The sequence below is a fragment of the Spermophilus citellus genome (genome assembly GCF_964194105.1).
Source record: "Spermophilus citellus genome assembly, chromosome: 1".
NCBI lineage: Eukaryota > Metazoa > Chordata > Mammalia > Rodentia > Sciuridae > Spermophilus > Spermophilus citellus.
The window spans coordinates 175,557,406-175,579,223 of record NC_138182.1 but is presented as its reverse complement, the minus strand read 5'-3'; the positions used below and the strand labels follow the sequence as shown (position 1 = coordinate 175,579,223).

The following is a 21,818-nucleotide window of genomic DNA, read 5'->3' as shown; positions in this document are numbered from 1 at the left end:
AATTTCAAAATGAGAGCTTTACTGCCTATTATACCTTTAAGATTAGGTTTTTTTTTTTTTTAAAGAGAGAGTGAAAGAGGAGAGAGAGAGAGAGAGAGAATTTTTAAAATATTTATTATTTTTTAGTTCTCGGCGGACACAACATCTTTGTTGGTATGTGGTGCTGAGGATCGAACCCTGGCCACACGCATGTCAGGCGAGCGCGCTACCGCTTGAGCCACATCCCCAGCCCAAGATTAGGTATTTTAATATTTTTAACTTCTACTCCTTTTTGGAAGATTCCCTTAAGTCCCACTATATATGGATTTATATTTTACTATGTAAAGATTCTGTATTGTGTAGCTTATGAAGTTGATGAGGGAATAGTAAGAACAGCTAATTTGACCCTAGTGTCTACCTTCATTTCAACTTATTTCTGATTCTCCATGGTGATATTCATCAACTCAGGTTTTAAGAAGACCTCAGATGGATTATTATCATTGAATATCAAATCTTTTTTGTGTGTGTTTTATGACTGCCTGTGTTTCACATTCTTAATAACCCACCACATTATAAGTACTCAGTATTTCTTTGAATGTGACAGACAGATAACTATGTCCTCAATGTGGCAGTAAGAGATGGTTCATGGAAGAGTGCAAAGAAAGATGATATCAAGGATAGGACCTTGAATCCTAAATCTCCCATACTGCAGGCTTCTACTTAAAATGTAATACATATAATAAAATTATAAAGATGAAAGAATCTATATTATTTTGTAACCAGTTATATATGCAAATATTTTTATTAATGGTAAATTAATATTGTACATAGATACCTTTAAAAAAGTGTTACTTTTTATTTTAAAATATGGATACAAAGAAAGGCATTGTGCCAAGAATATGAAAGGGATACGTTGGGAAATATTCTGCTTACTTTGTTAGCCAAAGCAAATAAAGGTCATTTTTAGATATTTTTAGAAAACCAAATGATACAGAAGGGCTTATGTTGACAAAAATGCCCATCCCTTTCACTCTTTTTCTCCATTTATACTTCTCAGAAAATGCTTCTCTTCAATGTTTCAGTTTTTAGGTTTTAAATTAGTTTATAGATTTATTGATAATGATGTTAACTTATCAAAGATAGCATATGTTCAATAAGACAGTACTTATTAAAAATCTATACATTCTACTTTCTTATAAACAATTGCTCATGTAGCATTTTAGGGTTTTTTCCTATTTAAATAATTGCATTCTTAAACATGTTTTAGTTTTTATTCATGCTTTCTGTTTTCCTTTACTGGAAAAATTAACATGGTTTCTATCATCAGATAAAATATCTTGCAGCATATCATCCTGTTCTGTATCTCAGTCCTATTCTATATATTATTTACAGTCTATTCCATTCTTCAGAATGAGAATTTTCAGAGCTTCCTGATTTTTTTTTTCTTCTAGTTTAGACAGATTGCTTTATAGAGCTGTTTTGGAAGTCTCATCTTGCATGACTTATTTCTTTTACGTTGAATTTAGGCCATTTATAGTTAATAATGAAATTAATGATATGGGTGGGTTTAAATCTATCATCTATTTTTTAAAAAACTATTATTTATCTGTTCCTTGCTCATTTTTTTCTTCTCTTTTGGAATAATTGAGTAATTTTTAGTTAACTACATCCAGTTTACATCCAATGTATTTGTTGCTGAATCATCCATGGTTTGTTCTTGACATGCTCTTACTTTCTCTATTTCTTAAACATAGAGAATGTATTTATAGTAATTGTTTGAAATCTATTGTTTCTAATTCTATTATCTCTTCCACTTGTTTGTATTGATTGATTTTTTTTCCATCATTAGGGGTTGTATCTTCATGTTTGTTTGCATGATTGGTAAGTTTTTATTCTCTGTAAGATTAGTAACAACATGTAAAAATCACCATTAGTATAAGAATTAAGGTAGATGATGTTAGGAAGTTGAAGACTTCTCAACTTATTGTTACTCTTTCTTGTAAATAAGTTTGTTCATATACATTTTATTTCTTGTCCTTTCAAAATAATTTTCTCTTACTATTTAAAACTAATTTCTCTATTTATGACTCTAAATATTTCTTGAAAGACATCTTAACATAAATTCTCCTCCCACTTTTCAAATTATTTTATTTTTATCTTCCCAATAAGCTTTTCTTCTTATTCATACATAAACATAGTTAAATATTTCTCTGTCTTATATGTATACTGTCCCTATAGTTTATGCCTTTCCTTCTCTACTCTCAAGAGCCCAGGTTCATAAAACAAATTAAGAATTTACTTCAGAACTACCAGTTCCATTATTTACATTTTCCTGACAGTGGCTCATGTCCTTTACAATATTTAAAGGATACTCTTCATCAGTGAAGAATATTTTCATGTATACTGAGTTATGGAAGTATCTTTAGAGGGTCTATATTTTTAGAGGTTTTATTCATCTTTGTCCTTGGAACCTATGAGATTCTGAGAAGCAAGACCTATTTCTGTACCAATTTCTTAGGATTTACATGATGCTTTATATATGGAGCTCTCGTTTGCATACATTATAGTTTGAAATTTTAATTACTTATGAGCCACTTAAGAGACTTACTGTCCTGTAAAGTTTTATTTGTTTTGACTTTTGTGATGGGTGTAACTAATTCACGTAGGAAGCTCTGTTCATGCAACTTCATTTTGGGTGAGCCATTGTGTCACTTTTTCCAGCAAGCAATAAAGTATCAGCCTCTCTCTGACATTTTGGTTTGCAGTATCCCTGTGGGCCACTTACATTTAGTTGCTTATGTTCTCTCTGGTTTTGCATTTGCACTTCAATCTTAGCATATGAAAATTTTCTTTCTAGAGAGTTTGGCTGTACATTTAAATTTGTTATTTAATTATTTTATTAAATATTGTTATTTATTTAAAAAAGGGAGAGAAAACTCCTGCACCAGTTCTGTATGGAAGGCTGAATTCTCAGTCTCTTGCAAAATGGTAGTAACCTAAATCTCTGTGGATTGTGTTTTATAGCTAAAGACAACACTGTCCTTATTTTCTCAGAGTGGTGGCTAGTCCTGTTTCAGTTTATAGCCTGTTAACTCTTTCTGACCATCTACACTTAGAGAGGCATTTCCCCATTTAGTCTCATCACTGGCTCCTCTTCCTAAGACTGTCAATTTTCCAAGGCTTATCCTGACTCTCTGGTCTGCTGTCTATGGATAATTCCATAGCTTCAGGCTGTAATCTCATGATTTAAACGTCTATATTACCAGAGATCTCTTTCCTAAGATTCAGAATAAATTTATGTGACTACTAGGTATCTGTTACATATTTCCATTTCAACTAACATGTTAAAAACAAAATAAGTCCCCTTGCTTTCCTGGCCCTCCCTGATAAGCCTTATCCCTACCCCACCCCTAGTGACTACCCATGATTCTTATGGCTCTCCATTCATTCACTAAAGTCTCCTTTTGGGGACTTATCCTCCTCACTTCCTTCTCAGGTCCAAACATACAAGAAATAAATGCAGCATGTCATCTCTTGCCTCATAAAGCCCCGGAGTCCGTCATCCCTCTCCATATCCATTCACACTTCTTAAGAACAGGCTGTCTTCCTCACCTGGATTTGTGGTGAGATTCTTAGTACTTGTGTTCAGATATCCAGTTTTGCCATTCCACAATAAAGTAAGCTTGTCTTCCTAGAGAACATATTCAATCAGTAGTATTCTGCTTCAAATCTTTTATACATATTCTACAAAAGCCTGTGCTTCCTTTTCTGCCCACCCCCCCCCCTTTTTTTAATTTGAAGGATGCTCTCTTATCGTTTAGTAGTCATATTAGTGGTCATTCAAGAGGTCTTCTCAGACCCCCAAGGCCGACTTTTCATTCTTGTTCATGTTCCTGTCACAGCATTTACTGTACCAATGTTCTCCCTGCAGACAGACTAATTAGCCAAAAAGCTCTTTGAATGTACCAGTACATATCCAGTAATGCACATGGCATCTTGAATGTAGTAGAATTTTACTAAAATACGTTACATTTAAAAAAAGAATATTGACTGTGTCCATGTCATTGTAGTCAAAGCCAATGTCTGGTTACTATGGAAAAATAAAGTTCCCACTTCAGATATTGCTAAAACCTAGTTTTACACACAATTTATCATGTTTGTCATAATTTATCATAGATGTACCTTGAAAACAGTAAAGCTACATTAAATGTTTTATTCAAATTTTGCTATGGGGTTTATTATATACAGGGACTTGGCCAGTTAATTTATTTTATAGAAACAGAATCTGCTGAATGATTTTTTCTTTTTTTATTAAATTATTTATTTATTCTAATTTGTTATATATGATGGCAGAATGCAATTCATTTCATATTACACATATAGAGCACAATTTTCATTGGTGTACACAAAGTATTTTCAAACCATTTGTGCCTTCATATATGTACTTTGGGTAATGATGTCCATCTCATTCCACCATCTTTCCTTCCCCCATGACCCCTCCTTTCCTCTCCCTCTCCTTTGTCCTATCAAGAGTTCATCTAATCCTCCCATGCTCCCCCCCATCACCATCATGAGTCAGCATCCTCATATCAAAGAAAACATTTAGCCTTTGAATTTGAGATTGTTTTACTTCACTTAGCATTATATTCTCCAACTCCATCCATTTACCTGCAAATACCATAATTTTATTCTCTTTTAATGCTGAGTAATAATTCATTGTGTATATATACCACATTTTGTTTTATCCATTTATCTGGGTTGGTTCCACAGTTTAGATATTGGGAATTGTGCTGCTATAAACATTGATATGGCTGTGTCCCTATAAGTCCTTTGGGTATAAACCAAGGAGTGGGATAGCTGGGTCAAATGGTGATTCTATTCCCAGTTTTCCAAGGAATCTCCATACTGCTTTCCAGATTGGCTACACCAATTTTCAGTTCCACCCGCAACGTTTGTATTCTTTTTTTTTATATATACATTTTAAAAATTTTTTATTTTTATTTTTTTAGTTCTAGGTGGACATTATATCTTTTATTTTATTTTATGTGGTGCTGAGGATCAAACTCAGTGCCTCACACATACCACGCATACCACGTGAGTGCGCTACCACTTTAGCCACATCCCCAGCCCCTATTGTTGTTTGTATTCTTGAAAGCTGCCATTCTGACTGGAGTCAGATAAAATCTTAGAGTAGTTTTGATTTGCATTCTCTAATTACTAGATATGTTAAACATTTTTTTCATATATTTGTTGATTGATTGTATATCCTCTTCTGAGAAGTGTCTGTTCAGTTTCTTGGCCCCATTTATTGATTGTGTTATTTGGTTGTTTATTATTTTATTTTTTTGGTGTTAAGGTATTTTTTTTATATATCCTAGAGATTAGTGCTCTATCTGATGTGCTGGTGGTAAAGATTTGCTCCCATTCTGTAGGCTCTCTCTTCACCTCACTGTTTCTTTTGCTTAGAAGAAGCTTTTTAGTTTGAATCATTCCCATTTATTGATTTTTTATTTTAATTCTTGTGCTATAGGAGTCTTATTAAGAAAGTTGGGGCCTAATCCAACATGATGGAGATTTGGATCTACTTTTTCTTCCATTAAGCACAGAGTCTCTGGTTTAATTTGTAGGTCTTAGATCCACTTTGATTTGAGTTTTGTGCAGGGTGAGAGATAGAGGTTTAATTTCATTTTGTTACATGCAAATTTCCAGTTTTCCCAGCACTATTTGTTTAAGAGGCTCTCTTTTCTCCAATGTATGTTTTTGGCACCTTTGTGTAATATAAGATAAATGTAATTATGTGGGTTAGTCTCTGTGTCCTCTATTCTGTACCATTGGTCTACATGTCTATTTTGGTGACAATACCATGCTGTTTTTGTTACTATTGCTCTGTAGTATAGTTTAAGGTCTGGAATAGCAATGCTACCAGCTTTACTTTTCTTGCTAGGGATTGCTTTGGCTATTCTGGATCTCTTATTTTTTCATATGAATTTCATGATTGCTTTTTCTATTTCTATGAGGAATGTCCTTGGGATTTTGATTAGAATTGGATTAAATCTGTATAGTGCTTTTGATAGTGTGGTTATTTTGACAATATTAATTTTGCCTATCCAAGAAAAAGATCTTTCCATAGTCTAAGGTCTTCTTTAATTTCTTTCTTTAGCATTTTGTAGTTTTTGTTGTAGAAGTCTTTCACCTCTTTTGTTGATTACCAAGTAGTTTTGTTTGTTTGTTTGTTTGTTTTTTGAGGGTATTGTAAATGGGTTGGTTTTCCTACTTTCTCTTTCTGAGGATTTGTCACTGATATACAGAAATGCCTTTAATCTATGGGTGTTGATTTTATATCCTACTACTTTGCTGAATTCATTCATTAGTTCTAGAAGATTTCTGGTGGAATTTTTGGGACTTCTAGGTATAGAATCATATCATCAGCAAATAGTGATAATTTTAGTTCTTTTCTTTCTATCTGTATCACTCTAAATTCTTCCATTTATCTAATTGCTCTGGCTAGAATTTCATCAACTATGTTAAATAGCAGTGGTAAAAGAGGGCATTCCTATCTTGTTCCAGTTTTTAGAGGGAATGCTTTCAATTTTCTCCATTTAGAATGATGTTGGCCTAGGGCTCAGCATAGATAGCTTTTACAATGTTGAGATATGTTCCTGATATTCATAGTTCTTCTAGTGTTTTGAACATGAAGGGGTGCTGTATTTTGTAAAATGATTTCTCTGAATCTATTAATATGATCATATGATATTTATCATTGAGTCTATTGATGTGATGAATTACATTTATTAATTTCCATATATTGAACCAACCTTGTATCCCTGGGATGAACCCTACTTGATCATGGTGCACTGTCTTTTTGATATGTTTTTGTATTCAATTTGCCAGAATTTTACTGAGAATTTTTGCATCTATGTTCATTAGAGATATTGGTGTGAAATTTTCTTTTTTTTTTTTTTTGATATGTCTTTGTCTGGTTTTGGAATCAGGGTGATATTGGCCTCATAGAATATGTTTGGAACTGTTCCCTCTTATTCTATTTCATGAAATAATTTGAGGAGTATTGGTGTTAGTTCTTCTTTAAAATTCTTACAGAACTCATCTGTATATCCATCTGGTCCTGGGCTTTTCTTGGTTGGTAGGTTTCTCATGGCATCACCTATTTCCTTGCTTGAAATTGATCTGTTTAAATTGTATATATCATTCTGATTTAGTTTGGACATATCATATGCCTCTAGAAATTTGTCAATGCCTTTTGTATTTTCTATTTTATTGGAGTGCAAATTTTCAAAATAATTTCTAATTATCTTCTGTATTTCTGTAGTGTCCATTGTGATATTTCCTTTTTATCATGGATGTTAGTAATTTGAGTTTTCTCTCTCATTCTCTTCATTAGTATGGCTAATGGTTTATCAATTTTATTTATTTTTTCCCCAAGAACCAACTTTTTGTTTTGTCAATTTTTCAATTGTTTCTTTTCTTTCAATTTCATTGATTTCAGCTCTGATTTTAATTATTTCCTGTCTTTTACTGCTTTGGGGGTTGATTCATTTTTCTTTGTCTAGGGCTTTGAGATGTAATGTTAGGTCATTTACTTGTTGACTTTTTCTTCTTTGAAGGAATGAATTGCATGCAATGAACTTTCCTCTTGGAACTGCCTTCATAGTGTCCCAGAGATTTTGATATATTGTGTCAGTGTTCTCATTTGCTTCTAAGAATATTTTAGTCTCCTCCTTAATATCTTTTGCAATGTCGTTTTTATTCAATAGCATATAGTCACCCAGAATTATTGTGTTGTGGTTTATTTGGCTGTTTACCTTGAGAAGAGTATGATTGATGAAGGTAGATGCTCCATTGTTTGGGGGCACATATATTTATAATTGTTATGTCTTGTTGGTGTATGTTTCCCTTAAACAATATGAAATGTCCATCTTTATCCCTTTTGATTAACTTTGGCTTGAAGTCTACTTTATTATATGAGTATGGAAACTCCTGCTTGTTTACACAGACCATGTGAATGGTACATTTTATTCCAACCTTTCACCTTCAGTCTGTGAATGTCTTTTCCTATGAGATGAATCTCTTGAAGGCAGCATATTGTTGGGTCTTTTTTTAAAATCCAAATTTACCAGTCTATATCTTTTGATCGGTGAGTTTAGGCCATTAGCATTCAGGGTTGTTATTGAGACATGACTTATATTTCTGGTCATTTTTGTTTATTTTTGGTATTTGACCTTTTTTCTCCTTTGGTTGGCTTTTCCTTTATTGTAGTTCTTTGCAGATTTTCATTGTTGTTTTTCATTTCCTCCTTGTGGAATATTTTGCCAAGAATGTTCTGTAGTGCAGGCTTCTTGCTATAAATTCTTTTAGCTTTTGTTTATCATGGAAGGTTTTTATTTCATCATCAAATCTGAAACTTTATTTTGCTTGATATAGAATTCTTGGTTGGCATCTATTATCTTTTAGAGCATGGTATATGTTGTTCCAAGATCTCCTGGCTTTGATGGTGTGGGTTGAAAAATCTGTTGAGATCCAAATTGGTCTTCCCTTATATGTAATCTGATCTTTCTCTCCTGCAGCCTTTAAAATTCTATCCTTATTCTGTATGCTAGGCATTTTCATTATAATGTGTCTTGGTGTAGATCTGTTGTAATTTTGTATATTTGGTGTCCTATAGGCCTCTTGTATTTGGTTTTCCAATTTGTTCTTCATGCTTGGAAAATTTTCTGATATTATTTCATTGAAGAGATTGTGCATTCCTTTGGTTTGAATCTCTGAATTACCATCTATCCCAATAAATCTTAAATTTGGTCTTTTGATGGTATCCCATAATTCTTGGATATTCTATTCATGGTTTCTTACCATCTTTATTGTGAGGTCAATTTTATTTTCAAGATTATATATTTTGTCTTTATTGTCTGGGTCTTGTCTTCCAAGTGATCTAGTCTGTTGGTGATGTTTTCTTTTTTTTTTTTTTTTTTTAATTTTTTATTGATTATTTAAAGCATTACATAGCTCATGATATATCATCTTTCATACATTAGACTCAAATTGTGTTTTGAACTCCCATTTTCACCCCAAATATAGATTGCAGAATCACATCTGTTACATATTCACATTTTTACATAATGCCATATTAGTGTCTGTTGTATTCTGCTACCTTTCCTAACCCCTACTATCACCCCTCCCCTCCCCTCCCCTCCCATCTTCCCTCTCTATCTCCCCTGCTGTTGTTCAGTTCTCTCCCTTTTTTTCCCTCCCCCTTGCCCCTCATAGCCTCTTGTAATTTTATGTATCCTTGAAGGTCTCCTACCATTTCCATATGCTTTCCCTTCTCTCTCCGTTTCTCTCCCCCCATTCGTCTTTGTTATCTGTAGTCTTTTCCACATGCTCTTCCTTCCTGTTCTGTTCTTAGTTGTTCTCTTTATATCAAAGCAGACATTTGGCATTTGTTTTTTAGGGCTTGGCTAGCTTCACTTAGCATAATCTGCTCTAATGCCATCCATTTCCCTGCAAATTCTATGATTTTGTCATTTCTTAGTGCTGCATAATATTCCATTGTGTATAGATGCCACATTTTCTTTATCCATTCATCTATTGAAGGGCATCTAGGTTGGTTCCACAGTCTAGCTATTGTGAATTGTGCCGCTATAATCATTGATGCAGCCGTATCCCTATAGTGCGCTCTTTTAAGGTCCTCAGGGAATAGTCCGAGAAGTGCAATAGCTGGGTCAAATGGTGGTTCCATTCCCAGCTTTCCCAGGAATCTCCATACTGCTTTCCAAATTGGCCTCACCATTTTGCAGCCCCACCAGCAGTGTACAAGTGTACCTTTTTCCCCACATCCCCGCCAACACTTGTTGTTGTTTGACTTCATAATGGCTGCCAATCTTACTGGAGTGAGATGGTATCTTAGGGTGGTTTTGATTTGCATTTCTCTGATTGCTAGAGATGGTGAGCATTTTTTCATGAACTTGTTGATTGATTGTATGTCCTCCTCTGAGAAGTGTCTGTTGAGGTCCTTGGCCCATTTGTTAATTGGGTTATTTGTTATCTTATTATTTAATTTTTTGAGTTCTTTGTACATTCTGGATATTAGGGCTCTATCAGAGGTGTGGGGGGTAAAGATTTGTTCCCAGGATGTAGGCTCTCTATTTACCTCTTTTATTGTTTCTCTTGCTGAGAAAAAACTTTTTAGTTTAAGTAAGTCCCATTTGTTTATTCTGGTTGTTAAGATGTTTTCTATTGAGTGTTTATTTGGCTTATTCTTTCTTTCATTTCAAGGATTTTTGTTTGTTTGTTTTCAGAATCTCTCTTTCTTGAAGTAATCTCTTGCCACCTATATTTGTTCTCTTATCCCTTTGTTGGAGTGATTGATTTATGCCTGTATCTGCTCACTTAGGTAATTCTTTAATATCCAGGTCATTTTAATTATGTATATTCTGAACTCTTCTCTGAAATTTCATCTACTGCTCTATTATTGTAGTATCTTGGTTTGTTTTGGGCACTTTTATCCCTTGTTTTTTCATAATGTCTTCATGTCTTCCTCTCTTGCAGTGTAGATCCAAGGTATTACAGCTTCTGCCCTATTTTCTTATAGTCTCCCTGCAGGATACCAAGGGGGAGATCAATATTACAGTACTCAATGTATCCAATGTGAAGCCATATACCAGTTGGCTTCTATTTTTACATTTACAGCTTTGTCACTATAATCAGAAATGATGAGTTCAGTTATCTTCTACCATATAGTCAATAGGTTTGCTAAGGTTTACAGTTTCTAGTGGTATAAGGGGTCTGGGGGGTTGGCTGAGATGTTTATGAGGTAAAATGTGAGAATATAGATGTATTAGATTATATGATTAGTGAAAGGGTAATTGTAAGAAGTTGGCTATTTGTAGGAGAAATAAGAGAGAGGCAACCATGCAAGATTCTCTGTTACCTCAGCAACAGAATAACTGTTATTAGCCCTTGTAGAGATATCTCTGATGCAGCCAGGCCCACAGGGATATCTTACCAAGTCCTGTTGTTATTATCCCTTGATAGATGCAGCAATATCCTAGTTTCAAGTGGTGGCGGCAGCCTCGAGCCTATATGTACCCTGATGTTGGGCTATGGAGTCACACTTCGGTTAATAAGGAACCCCTGTGCAGGGTGTCTCTGTGTGGGTGCTGGGGCAGGCCTCTCTCCAGGCCCGACTTTTTTCTTTACACTTAAAATTTTCAACAAAATAGTCATTTTGCTGGGCTTATAGAGCCTGCCAAAGAATAATACTTAAAATTATATGCTTTATTATATAATTCCCCTATAAAATTGAATAAATTATTACTAATTTGACTGTGAAATTACTTTAAACTTATATTTCTGACCATTTTTTAGGATTTATATGACTTTATTGCCATGAGTACTACAACTCATTACAGGTAGTAATGCTTCATCATAGGGTAATATTTAAAATTATATTCAGAGATATTTCTTTTACCTTGAAAGATTAATAATTTACATATACTGCTATGTCAACCACATATCAAAGTATGATGAATATGGACTATATGATTCTTTTCCTTAGGTCCCCAAATCAGTGTAGTCACTGTTTTTTTCTTTGTGGTGCTGGGGATTGAACCCAGGGCCTTATGTGCGGGAGGCAAGCACTCTACCAACTGAGCTATAGCCTCAGCCCAGTGTACTCTTCTTTGCTGGCAGCTTCTTATGAAAAACTACTGAATAAAGTGAAACAAAATATTTAGTGAGAACTATGATGAAATATATTCCTTAAACATTTATTCTGTGTATAACACTAATGATAGATTCATGTTTTTATACTTTTATTATAATGCATAGATTTATACAACCCAAAGAGTGAGCCTAAAAGTAAACCATGGAATTTCATCAATAATATTTCAATAATGATCATTAGCTGTATGAAGGGTATTACTCTAATTCAAGATACTAATAATAGAAACAAGGGGACAGGAAAAAGTAGATATAGGGAACTCTGCATTTTTTTTTTCTCAATTCAGTGAGCCTAGAGTGGCCAAAAAATCAGTCTATTAAATTAAAAGAAAACACAACACAATCTACACTGCATTCAAAATCACAGGTATAAAAATGCTATTATTTATGAGAAAGAAATATAAATTACTTAAAATTACTCGCAAAAGTACTGATAATTTTAAATAAGGCTTTAGTTAGCTAGAAGATGAATTGCCTATATTTCCACTGTCTTATATTTGAAACAATAATAAGTCTAATAATTAAGAGAAAAGATGACAAATTAATTTAAAAATGTGTTAAAAGCTATGTATGAGTGTGCCTTTTTCCCCACATCCTAACCAATACTTATTGTTGTTTTCATTCTTAATAGATGCCATTCTGACTGGAGTCAGATAAAATCTTAGAATTGTTTTGATTTGCATTTCTCTAATTGCTAGAGATGTTGAACATTTTTTTCATGTGTTTGTTGATTGTAAATCATCTTCTGAGAAGTTTTTTGGCCCATTTATTGATTGGTTTATTTATTTATTTAATTTTTTTTGTGTTAACATTTTTGAGTGCTTTATATATCCTAGAGATTAGTGTTCTATCATCATATCATGTATGTGGTAAAAATTTTCTCCCAAGATGTAGGTTCTCTGTTCCTCCCACTGATTGTTTCTTTTGCTGAGAAGAAGGCTTTTAGTTTGGATCCATTCCATTTATTGATTCTTGATTTTTTAAATTTATTTTTTAGTCTACACAATATCTTTATTTTGTTTATTTTTTTTTATGTGGTGCTGAGGATTGAACCCAGGGCCTCGCACATTCTAGGTGAGCGCTCTACCATCGAGCCACAACCCCAACCCCTGATTCTTGATTTTAATTATTGTGCTATAGGAGTCTTATTAAGGAAGTTGGGGCCTAATCTGATATGATGGAGATTTGGGCCTATTTTTTTCAATTGAGTTTTGTGCATGGGTGAGAGAGAAAGGTTTAATTTAAAAAACTGTCTTTCCAGTTTTCCCAGCATCATTTGTCTAAGAGACTATCTTTTCTCCAGTATATGTTTTTGGCACCTTTGTCTAATTATAACTGTAATTATGTGGGTTTGCATCTGTGTCCTTTATTCTGTACCATTGGTCTACAAGTCTAGTTTGGTGCCAATACCATGCTTTTTTTTTTTAAGATTTATTTTTTAGTTGTAGGTAGACACGTAATTTCTTTCTTTCTTTCTTTCTTTCTTTCTTTCTTTTCTCTCTCTCTCTCTCTCTCTCTCTCTCTCTCTCTCTGTGCCTCTTTCTTTCTTTCTTTTTCTCTTTCTTTCTCTCTCTGCCTCTTTCTTTCTTTCTTTTTCTCCTTTTCCCTTTCTTTCTTTCTTTCTTTCTTTCTTTTTCTCTTTCTCTCTCTCTGCCTCTTTCTTTCTTTCTTTTTCTCTTTCTTTCTTTCGATGCTGAGGATTAAACCCAGTACCTTATGTGTGCTAAGCAAGCAGTTTACCACTGAGCCACAACTCCACCCCCACCCCCATGCTGTTTTTGCTACCACTGTTCTGTAGTACAGTTTAAGGTGTGGTATATTAATGCCACCAGCTTCACTCTTCTTACTAAGGATTGCTTTGCTATTCTGGGTCTCTTATTTTTCCAAATGAATTTCATAACTGCTTTTTTTCTATGACGAATGTCATTGGGATTTTGATTGGAATTGGATTAAATCTGTATATTGCTTTTGGTAGTATAGTCATTTTGACAATATTAATTCTGCCTATTAAAGTACAAGAGAGATCTTTCCATCTTCTAAGGTCTTCTTTAATTTCTTTCTTTAGTGTTCTGTAGTTTTTATTGTAGAGATCTTTGACCTCTTTTCTAAGTTGATTCCCAACTCCTTGGTTTATACCCAGAGGACTTAAAAACAGCATACGACAGTGATGCAGCCATATCAATGTTTATAGCAGCCCAATTCACAATAGCTAAATTGTGGAACCAACCCAGATTCCCTTCAGTAGATGAATGGATAGGGAAGTTTTGGTATATATACACAATGGAATTTTACTCAGCATTAAAAGAGAATAAAATCATGGCATTTGCAGGTAAATGGATGGAGTTGGAGAATATAATGCTAAGTGAAGCAAGCCAGTCCAAAAAACAAACAAACAAACAAACAAAAAAACCCCACAAAGGCTGAATGTTTTCTTTGATATAAGGAGGTTGATTCATAATAGGGATAGGGGGACAGATAGGGCAAAGGGAAGGGAGGGGAAGAGAGGGGGAATGGAGGTAGGAAAGATGGTAGGATGGGACAGACATCATTACCCTAGGTACATGTATGAAGACATGAATGGTGTGACTCTACTTTGTGTACAACCAGAGATATGAAGAATTGTGCTCTATATATGTAAAAAAAAATATGTTGCTAAGAACAGGATGAAGGAGCAGATAGAGCTCCCAATGGAATGCAACATCCTTCCTGTGACATTCCTGCCCAAAGAGCACAACCTGCATTTTATCATTAGGAAATAGACAAGCTCCAATGGATCCAGTTCTACAATATAAGTGATGTACACGCTAAAAAACTGTCAATGTAGACTCAGGAACTTTTCCAGATTATAGGGGACTAAAGATACATGACAATTGAATGTAATTAATGGACTTGGATTTTCATTTTCTATAATGTGACTTAGATAACAGGTGTGTAGTTAAGATACTTTATCAATACTATTTTATCAATGTTAATTGATAACAATGCTGTGGTTATATAATTTCTTCTTTTGGAGATTATATAAGGGCATCTTGTTCATAATGGTTAAAAAACAAACTGTGTGTGTATATGTGTGTGTGTGTGTGTGTGTGTGTGTGTGTGTGATGTGTGTTCCATGTATAAAAAGAAAGAAGAGAGAAAAATATAGAAAATATAATATTAACATTCATGAACCTGAAAAAATTGTGTTAAAAGAAGAAATCAATGAATTGCTTTTGTGGTAATTTTTTAGTTTTCATATGTATATATTCTATATATCTATGGTTTTAGTCAATATGATATGATAGAACATTATCACTTATTAATATTAAAGTGTGTTTCTTCAAAATTTGTATCTTTTTTGTCCTAATTTCAGTACTAGAATGCAACTATATTTGGAAATAGAATTTTTAAAATGGTAATTATGATTAAATGAGGTCATTGAAGTAGGCCCTAATCCAAAATGACTGATATTCTTATAAGAAGAGGAAATTAGGACATAGACAAATGCAGAGGGAAGACCATGTGAAAATACCAGAAGACAACTATCTACGAGATGAGGAAAGTGGCCCTTCAAAGAAATGAATCCTCCTGACAATTCCAATTATCTTGGAATTGTAGCCTCCAGAACCCTGAGAAGGTAAATTCTATTGTGTAAATTACCAATTTGTGGTAGTTTGTTATGGTTCTTGAAAACCAATAGACCTTTTTGGACTCTGAAATCAGTAATAGGATTTCCCTCTCAGAACTTGAGTAGTTTGAAGATAAAGGCAATAATTTATTAATCTTGGCATCGTAAAATATGATACTTAAGATTCTCATAATGAATATTTGTTGAATACATGAATCCCCTTGTTTTGCCACCTGAATTTCTCATTTTGTGTGTGTGTGTGTGTGGTGGTGTTATAGGATTCAAGTACTATTTCAAGCTATCTTAGGAAAGATAAGAAGGAAAGAAAGAGAGAAAATTGGACCTAAGTTTCCTGCATCCATATATAAAATACCACAATAAATGACACCATTATGTATATCTACATGACACATTTTTTAAAAAAATCTATAAGTAAATAGCTTAAAGATCATTAGAGAAGTGGAAGGGATCAGGAGGAAGGAGACCAGGAGGGAAGGAGAAGTACGGGGGACTGAATTAGAAGAAATTATATTCCATGCCTTTATAATTATGTCAAAATAAATCCTAATGTTACATATAACTACAAAGAACTAACAAAAAATGAAAGAAAGAGTAAAGGTGAGAAGAAAGAAATCTACAAGAATGATACTAAATGTTAGAGTCTATAAACAAGTCAGGATGGCACCTAACAAATGTTAGAGTCTGTAAACAAGTCTGGATGATGCCTGGCAAAATGCCAGAGGGAGTGGTTTGTGAAGTAAGGCCAGCCAGCCATTAAATGTGGAGATTTCTTATTGGTTGACTGATGTATCTAGTTTATGCTAATTAAGATAAGCTGTGTGGAATGTATATATACCACTCCTGTCCTACAATAAACGGCTCCTACTCCTGCTGTATCAAGGTGCACAAGTTGTTTGTCACACACCCCCCCCCCCCGCTAGTTTGCTGCAGCCAGACTGCAACAACTAACAACTAAGAAGCTTATTGACTATAAATTAAATATGGAATTGTAGTGCTAGCAGTTTTTTAGAGTGTACATTATTTTATTTTTCTGTCCTTTTCTTGTTTCTCCTGTAGCTCCATCTCCTCTACTTCTTATACTTTTTCTTCCTTCTCTGTGGGTGGTTCATTACACTTCTGATGCTTCAATATATACATGACTTTGGCGCAGCCCTTGAGTCTCCATTGAAGTATCAGTTTATACAAATTCTCCTGGCTCAGTGCTAATTTCAAGCTCCTAGGAAATAGAAAATATTAAACCATGTACAGTCAGAATTTTCTTGGTAAAAATGTCCATTGTCAGAGGGACTTGTCAAAATAGGTGAGTTTCCTTAGAAATTGCTGTCTTAGAAAGCTTGATAATAATATTTGGATATCAAAATTAAAAGTACAATAAAATTTATAATCACACAAAAATTAAATGGTTATGAAAAATATAATAAAACATCCATAGGACTTGAATGCTAAAAACCGCAAAACACTGATATGAGAAATTAAAGATCTAAAACAAATAGAGAGATGTACAATCTTCATGAATTAGAGAAATAAACCTAGTGAACATGTTTTCTCTCCACAAACCCAAAAAGCTTTTTTGGATTATTCTGAATTTTATATAGAGAAACAAAGAAATTAGAATGAGTGAAGGCTGGAGGTATAGTTCAGTTGTAGAGTACTTGCCTAGCATGCACTAGCCCTGAGTTCAATTCCCAGAACTTTGAAGAAAAAATAATAATAGAAACAGTTGAAACAAATTTAGAAGAGAAGAATTAAATGAGAAGAATCAGTCATTAAGACTGTATTCATAACAGAGAGACTAGACATCTAAACCAGCAGAACAGAATAGAGAACCCCAAAATAAACTCACACAAACATGCCTGCCTGATTTAGATCAGGGAATGTGTGTAAAGTATAAAAACAATTCAGTAGAGAAAAGAGTGCCTTTCAACAAATGGGGCTGCTCTATGTTGGCATACATAGAGCCAAGCAAAACTAAATAAACATCATTCCAATTTCTCACATTGTATCTAACATTAGTTATAAAACTATAAAAATTTTAGTAAAATAAGAGAAAAATCTTTGGGATCCAGAAATAGTCAAAATGTTCATAGTCTTGACACTAAAGCATAGATTATAAAATAAAAAATATTATAAAAAATTAGATTTAAAAATATAAAAATATTAGTTTTCATAAACATTAAAATTTTTGTCCTTTAAATGATCCCATTAAAAATTTATGAAGAAGAAACAAGACTGGGAGAATATATTTGAAAATCCAACAAAGGAGAATTATCAAGAATATATAAAGAATATTCCAAACTCAACAGTAAAACATAATTATATTACAAAATGAGCAAAAGATATGAACAAACATATCACCAAAGAGAATATACACGTGGCATAGAAATACATGAAAAGGCATTTAACATCATTAGACATGGACATGCACATTTAAAACCACAGTGAAACATTACTATGCAACTAATAGAATGATTGGAATAAAATATAGAAGTACCAAATTCTGTGCAACTGGATTACTTCTACTTTGGTAAAAGAGGGAAAACTAGGGCTGGGGTTGTAGCTCAGTGGTAGAGAGCTTGCCTAGCACATGTGAGGCATTTGTTTGATACTCAGCACCACATATAAATAAATTAAAAGTATTGTGTCCATCTGCAACTAAAACAAATATTTTTAATGAAAAAAAAAAGAAAAAATAGTGTCGGTACTAAAGGAAACAGTCCTTTTCTATTTGTTAAAAGACTATGTGCGCATTATAATGTTTATTGAGTACTTACCATGTGTCAGTCTTTATGCTGGTCCCTCTGGGTCCTCACTGAGAAACAAATAATTAAGACAACTCCTGTCTTAAAGGAACTTACAGTCTGAAGAACAAGATAGAGTGTTTAACAGATAATTTCAAAATAATGTGGTTGTGGCATTATTAAAATCTACGTTGATTCAAAGATACATACTTTAGCTGAAAGAAGTAGAAAAGTAAAAATAAAATACATAGCCACAATTATTATTGATTCTTAAGAGTTGTGAGCCTGTGAATGCCTAGAAAACCAAACGCACATGTTTTGGTATTCAAATTCAATAGAAAATTGATAAATTATATTTTATTTTTCTGGAGTTCATTTTAACTGATGGATGCTAAAAATATGTCAGCTGGAGCAATATTTCTAACAAAAAATGTGAATTTCATAAATATTCACCCAAATAGCTTCTTGGTTCTGTTTCCCTCCATAGATCTGAGAAATGGAAAATGATGTTGAGGATTCAGCAGAGATTTCTGAGTGCTATCTTATGGATAGTTCCAGTACATAACACAGGTAATGCTGTAAATCTTATGTATACCATAGCTAAGACTACCTCCATACCACAGGTAGATAACATCTGCTAACAATAAACAGCTGAATCTTATTGAGTAAAGTCCTTATTGAGTAAAATCTTATTGAGTAAAGATAACAATGAATAGGTATTCATTTAACCCAAATTAGAGCATCTATTATTACTGTGCTTTTGATAGAATATTAATTATGCCTGTTAAATTATATAGTGTTTCAACATATATTTATTTTAAACATTTAATTTCGATTCTAATTAATATACAAAAATATGTTGATGGGTATGTGATATTTTTATATATGCATACATTGTGTAATATTTAAATCAAGGTCAACCTATCTTCTCAAGTATTTATCAGCTCTTTATGGTAAAAACATTCAAAATTCTTTCTTGTAAGGTTTTCTAAAAATAAACTGTACATTGGCATTACCTATAAGCACCTTACTGTGCAATAGAACAACCAGATCTTCTTACTCCTGTCTAAATATAACTTAGGATCCACTGGTCAACCTCTCCTCATCCCTCTTTCCCTGTGGTACCCCAGCTTCTTAGTAACTGCCATACTACCCTCAATGTCTATGAGATTAGCTGTTTAAAATTCCACATGTAAGTGAGATCATGTGGTACTTGTCCATCTGTGCCTGGCTTATTTCACTTACAATGACCTCCAGTTCTATCAATGTCACAAATGACAGGTTTTCCTTCTTTTAATGGCTGAATCATATTCCATTGTGTATATACACATTTTCTTTATTCATCAGCTGAAGGACACTTAGGTTGTTTTCATTTTTTGACTATTGTGAATAGTGCTGCATTGAATATGGGAGTGCAGATGTCTCTTTGACAGATTGATTTCATGTTCCTTTTGATATGTACCCAATAGTGGTTTTTCTGAATTATGACATAGTCCTATTTTTAATTTTTTGAAGTACCTCCACACTGTTTTGTATAATGATCATACTAATTTATAGTCACACTAACAGTGTACAAGAGTTCTCTATTCTCTACATCCTCTCCAGCATTTTATTTATATATATATATATATATATATATATATATATATTTTTTTTTTGTCTTTTTGACAATAGCCATTCTTACCGGGGTGCAGTAATAGCTCGTTGTGGTTTTAATTTGCATTTTTCTAATGGTAAGTAATGTTATTTTCATGTACCCGTTAGCCATTTCTATATCTTCCTTGGAAAAATGTCTATTTTGATCTACTTTCTATTTTATTGTTGGGTTATTTTTTTTTTCATTTTTGCTAGTGAGTTATTTTAGCTCCTTATGTATTTTGGTTATTAACCCTCATCATATGCATAGTTTGCAAATATTTACTCCCATTCTGTATTTTGTCTCTTTATTCTGTTGATTGTTTGCCATGAAAATGATTTTTTGATTAGTGAAATGTCACTTGTCAATTTTTACTTTTGTTTCTTGTAGTTTTGGAGTATAATGCAAAAAAATTTCTTGCCCATTCCAATGTTGTAAAGTATTTCCCCTATGTTTCTCCTAGCATTTTTATGTTTTCAGGTCTTATATTTATATCTTACCAGTTATAAAAATCAATTTAAGTTGATTTTTATAACTGGTAAGATGTAAGTTTCTAGTTTCGATTTTTGCATTTGGATATCTAATTTGTTCAGTAGCATTTATTGAAAAAGACAATCTTTACTCCAACACATATTTTTAGTTTCTTCATTGAAGATTAGTTGACTGTAGACATGTGGGTTTAATTCTAGGCTCTCAATTCTGTTTTATTGCATCTCTCTTTATACCAATACTGTACTGTTTTAATTAGGATAGTTTTGTATTGTGTTCGAAGTCAGGTAGTGTAATGGCTCCTGTTCTTTTCTTTTTGCACAAAATTACTTTTTCTTTTTTGGATTTAAAAAAATCTAAAAATTCTATATTAATTTTAGGATTGCTTTTTCTAGTTCTATGAGAAATATCATTATTATTTTGATAAAAATTGTATAAAGCTATAGATCACTTTGGATAGTGTGGGCAATTAAATTATACTGTTTCTTTCAATCCATGAACACTGAATGTCTCCATTTCTTTGTGTCCTCTTCAATTTCTTTCATCAATGTTTTATGTTTTCATTGTAAAAATTTCATTGGGTTAGCTTATTTGTATGTAAATTTTGGGGTAACTATGGTAAGTGGAATAACTTTCTTAATTTCTCTCAGATAATTTGCTCTTGGCATATAAAAATTCTACTCATTTTTGTATGTTTTGTATCCAGGAACTTTGCAGAATTCAGTTATTAGTTCTAAAAACTTTTTGGTATAATCTTTTGAATTTTTTCTATATGAAACCATGTCAACTGCAAGCAGTGACAATTTAACTTCTTTCTAATTTAGATGCTCTTTATTTTTTTTTCTTGCCTAATTTCTCTTGCAGAAAATTCCAGCACTATGTTGAATACAAAGTGGTGGGAGGAGGCATTCTTGTTTACTTAGCAATGATGGTGGAATGTGATGGACATCATTATCCAAAGTACATGTATGAAGCCACAAATTGCTGTGAATATACTTCATATACAATCAGAGATATGAAAAATTGCGCTTTATATGTGTATTATGAATTGTAATGAATTCCACTGTCATTTATTTAAAAAGATAGTTCCAGATTTTAGAGAGGAAGATTCTGCTTTTCCATTTAGTATGATATTGGATAGTTACATAAGCCTTTATTACATTGTGCTATGTTTTTTTCTATACCTAATTTTCTCAGAGTTTTTATTATGAGCGAATATTGAACTTTATCAAATGCTTTTTTCCATATCTATTGAGATAACTAATGGTTTTTGTTCTTCATTCTGTTGATGTGGTGTTTGGCATTTTTTGATTTGCTTATGTTGAACCACCCTTGCATCCCTGACATGATTCACCCTTGATCGTTTTTAATGTGCTGTTGGATTCGGTTTGCAAAGGATTTTTATTAAAGATTTTTGTACCTATATTTATCAAAGATATTAGCTTGTAGTTTTATTCATAATTAAATCTTGATAATTTTCCCACTTTATCTATGTTACTAAATTTGTTGGCATAGAGTTGTTCATAATAATCTCTAATGATCTTTGTATTTCTGTAGTGTCAGTTGTAATGTTTTCCTTTTCTTTTCTGCTTTTCCTTCAGTTTTTCTCCTTACT

The 21,818-nt window shown here is 32.9% G+C and overlaps 1 protein-coding gene across 1 annotated transcript in view; it reads left to right on the top strand.

Annotated features, from left to right (window-relative positions):
- LOC308646759 (uncharacterized protein) overlaps positions 1-21,818 on the top strand; it is a 546,497-nt gene that overhangs the window by 324,139 nt on the left and 200,540 nt on the right. The window contains exon 6 of the mRNA XM_081290128.1: positions 18,566-18,648. Within this exon, the coding sequence (XP_081146254.1) occupies positions 18,566-18,648 (83 nt within the window). The remainder of the gene's footprint in view (positions 1-18,565; positions 18,649-21,818) is intronic.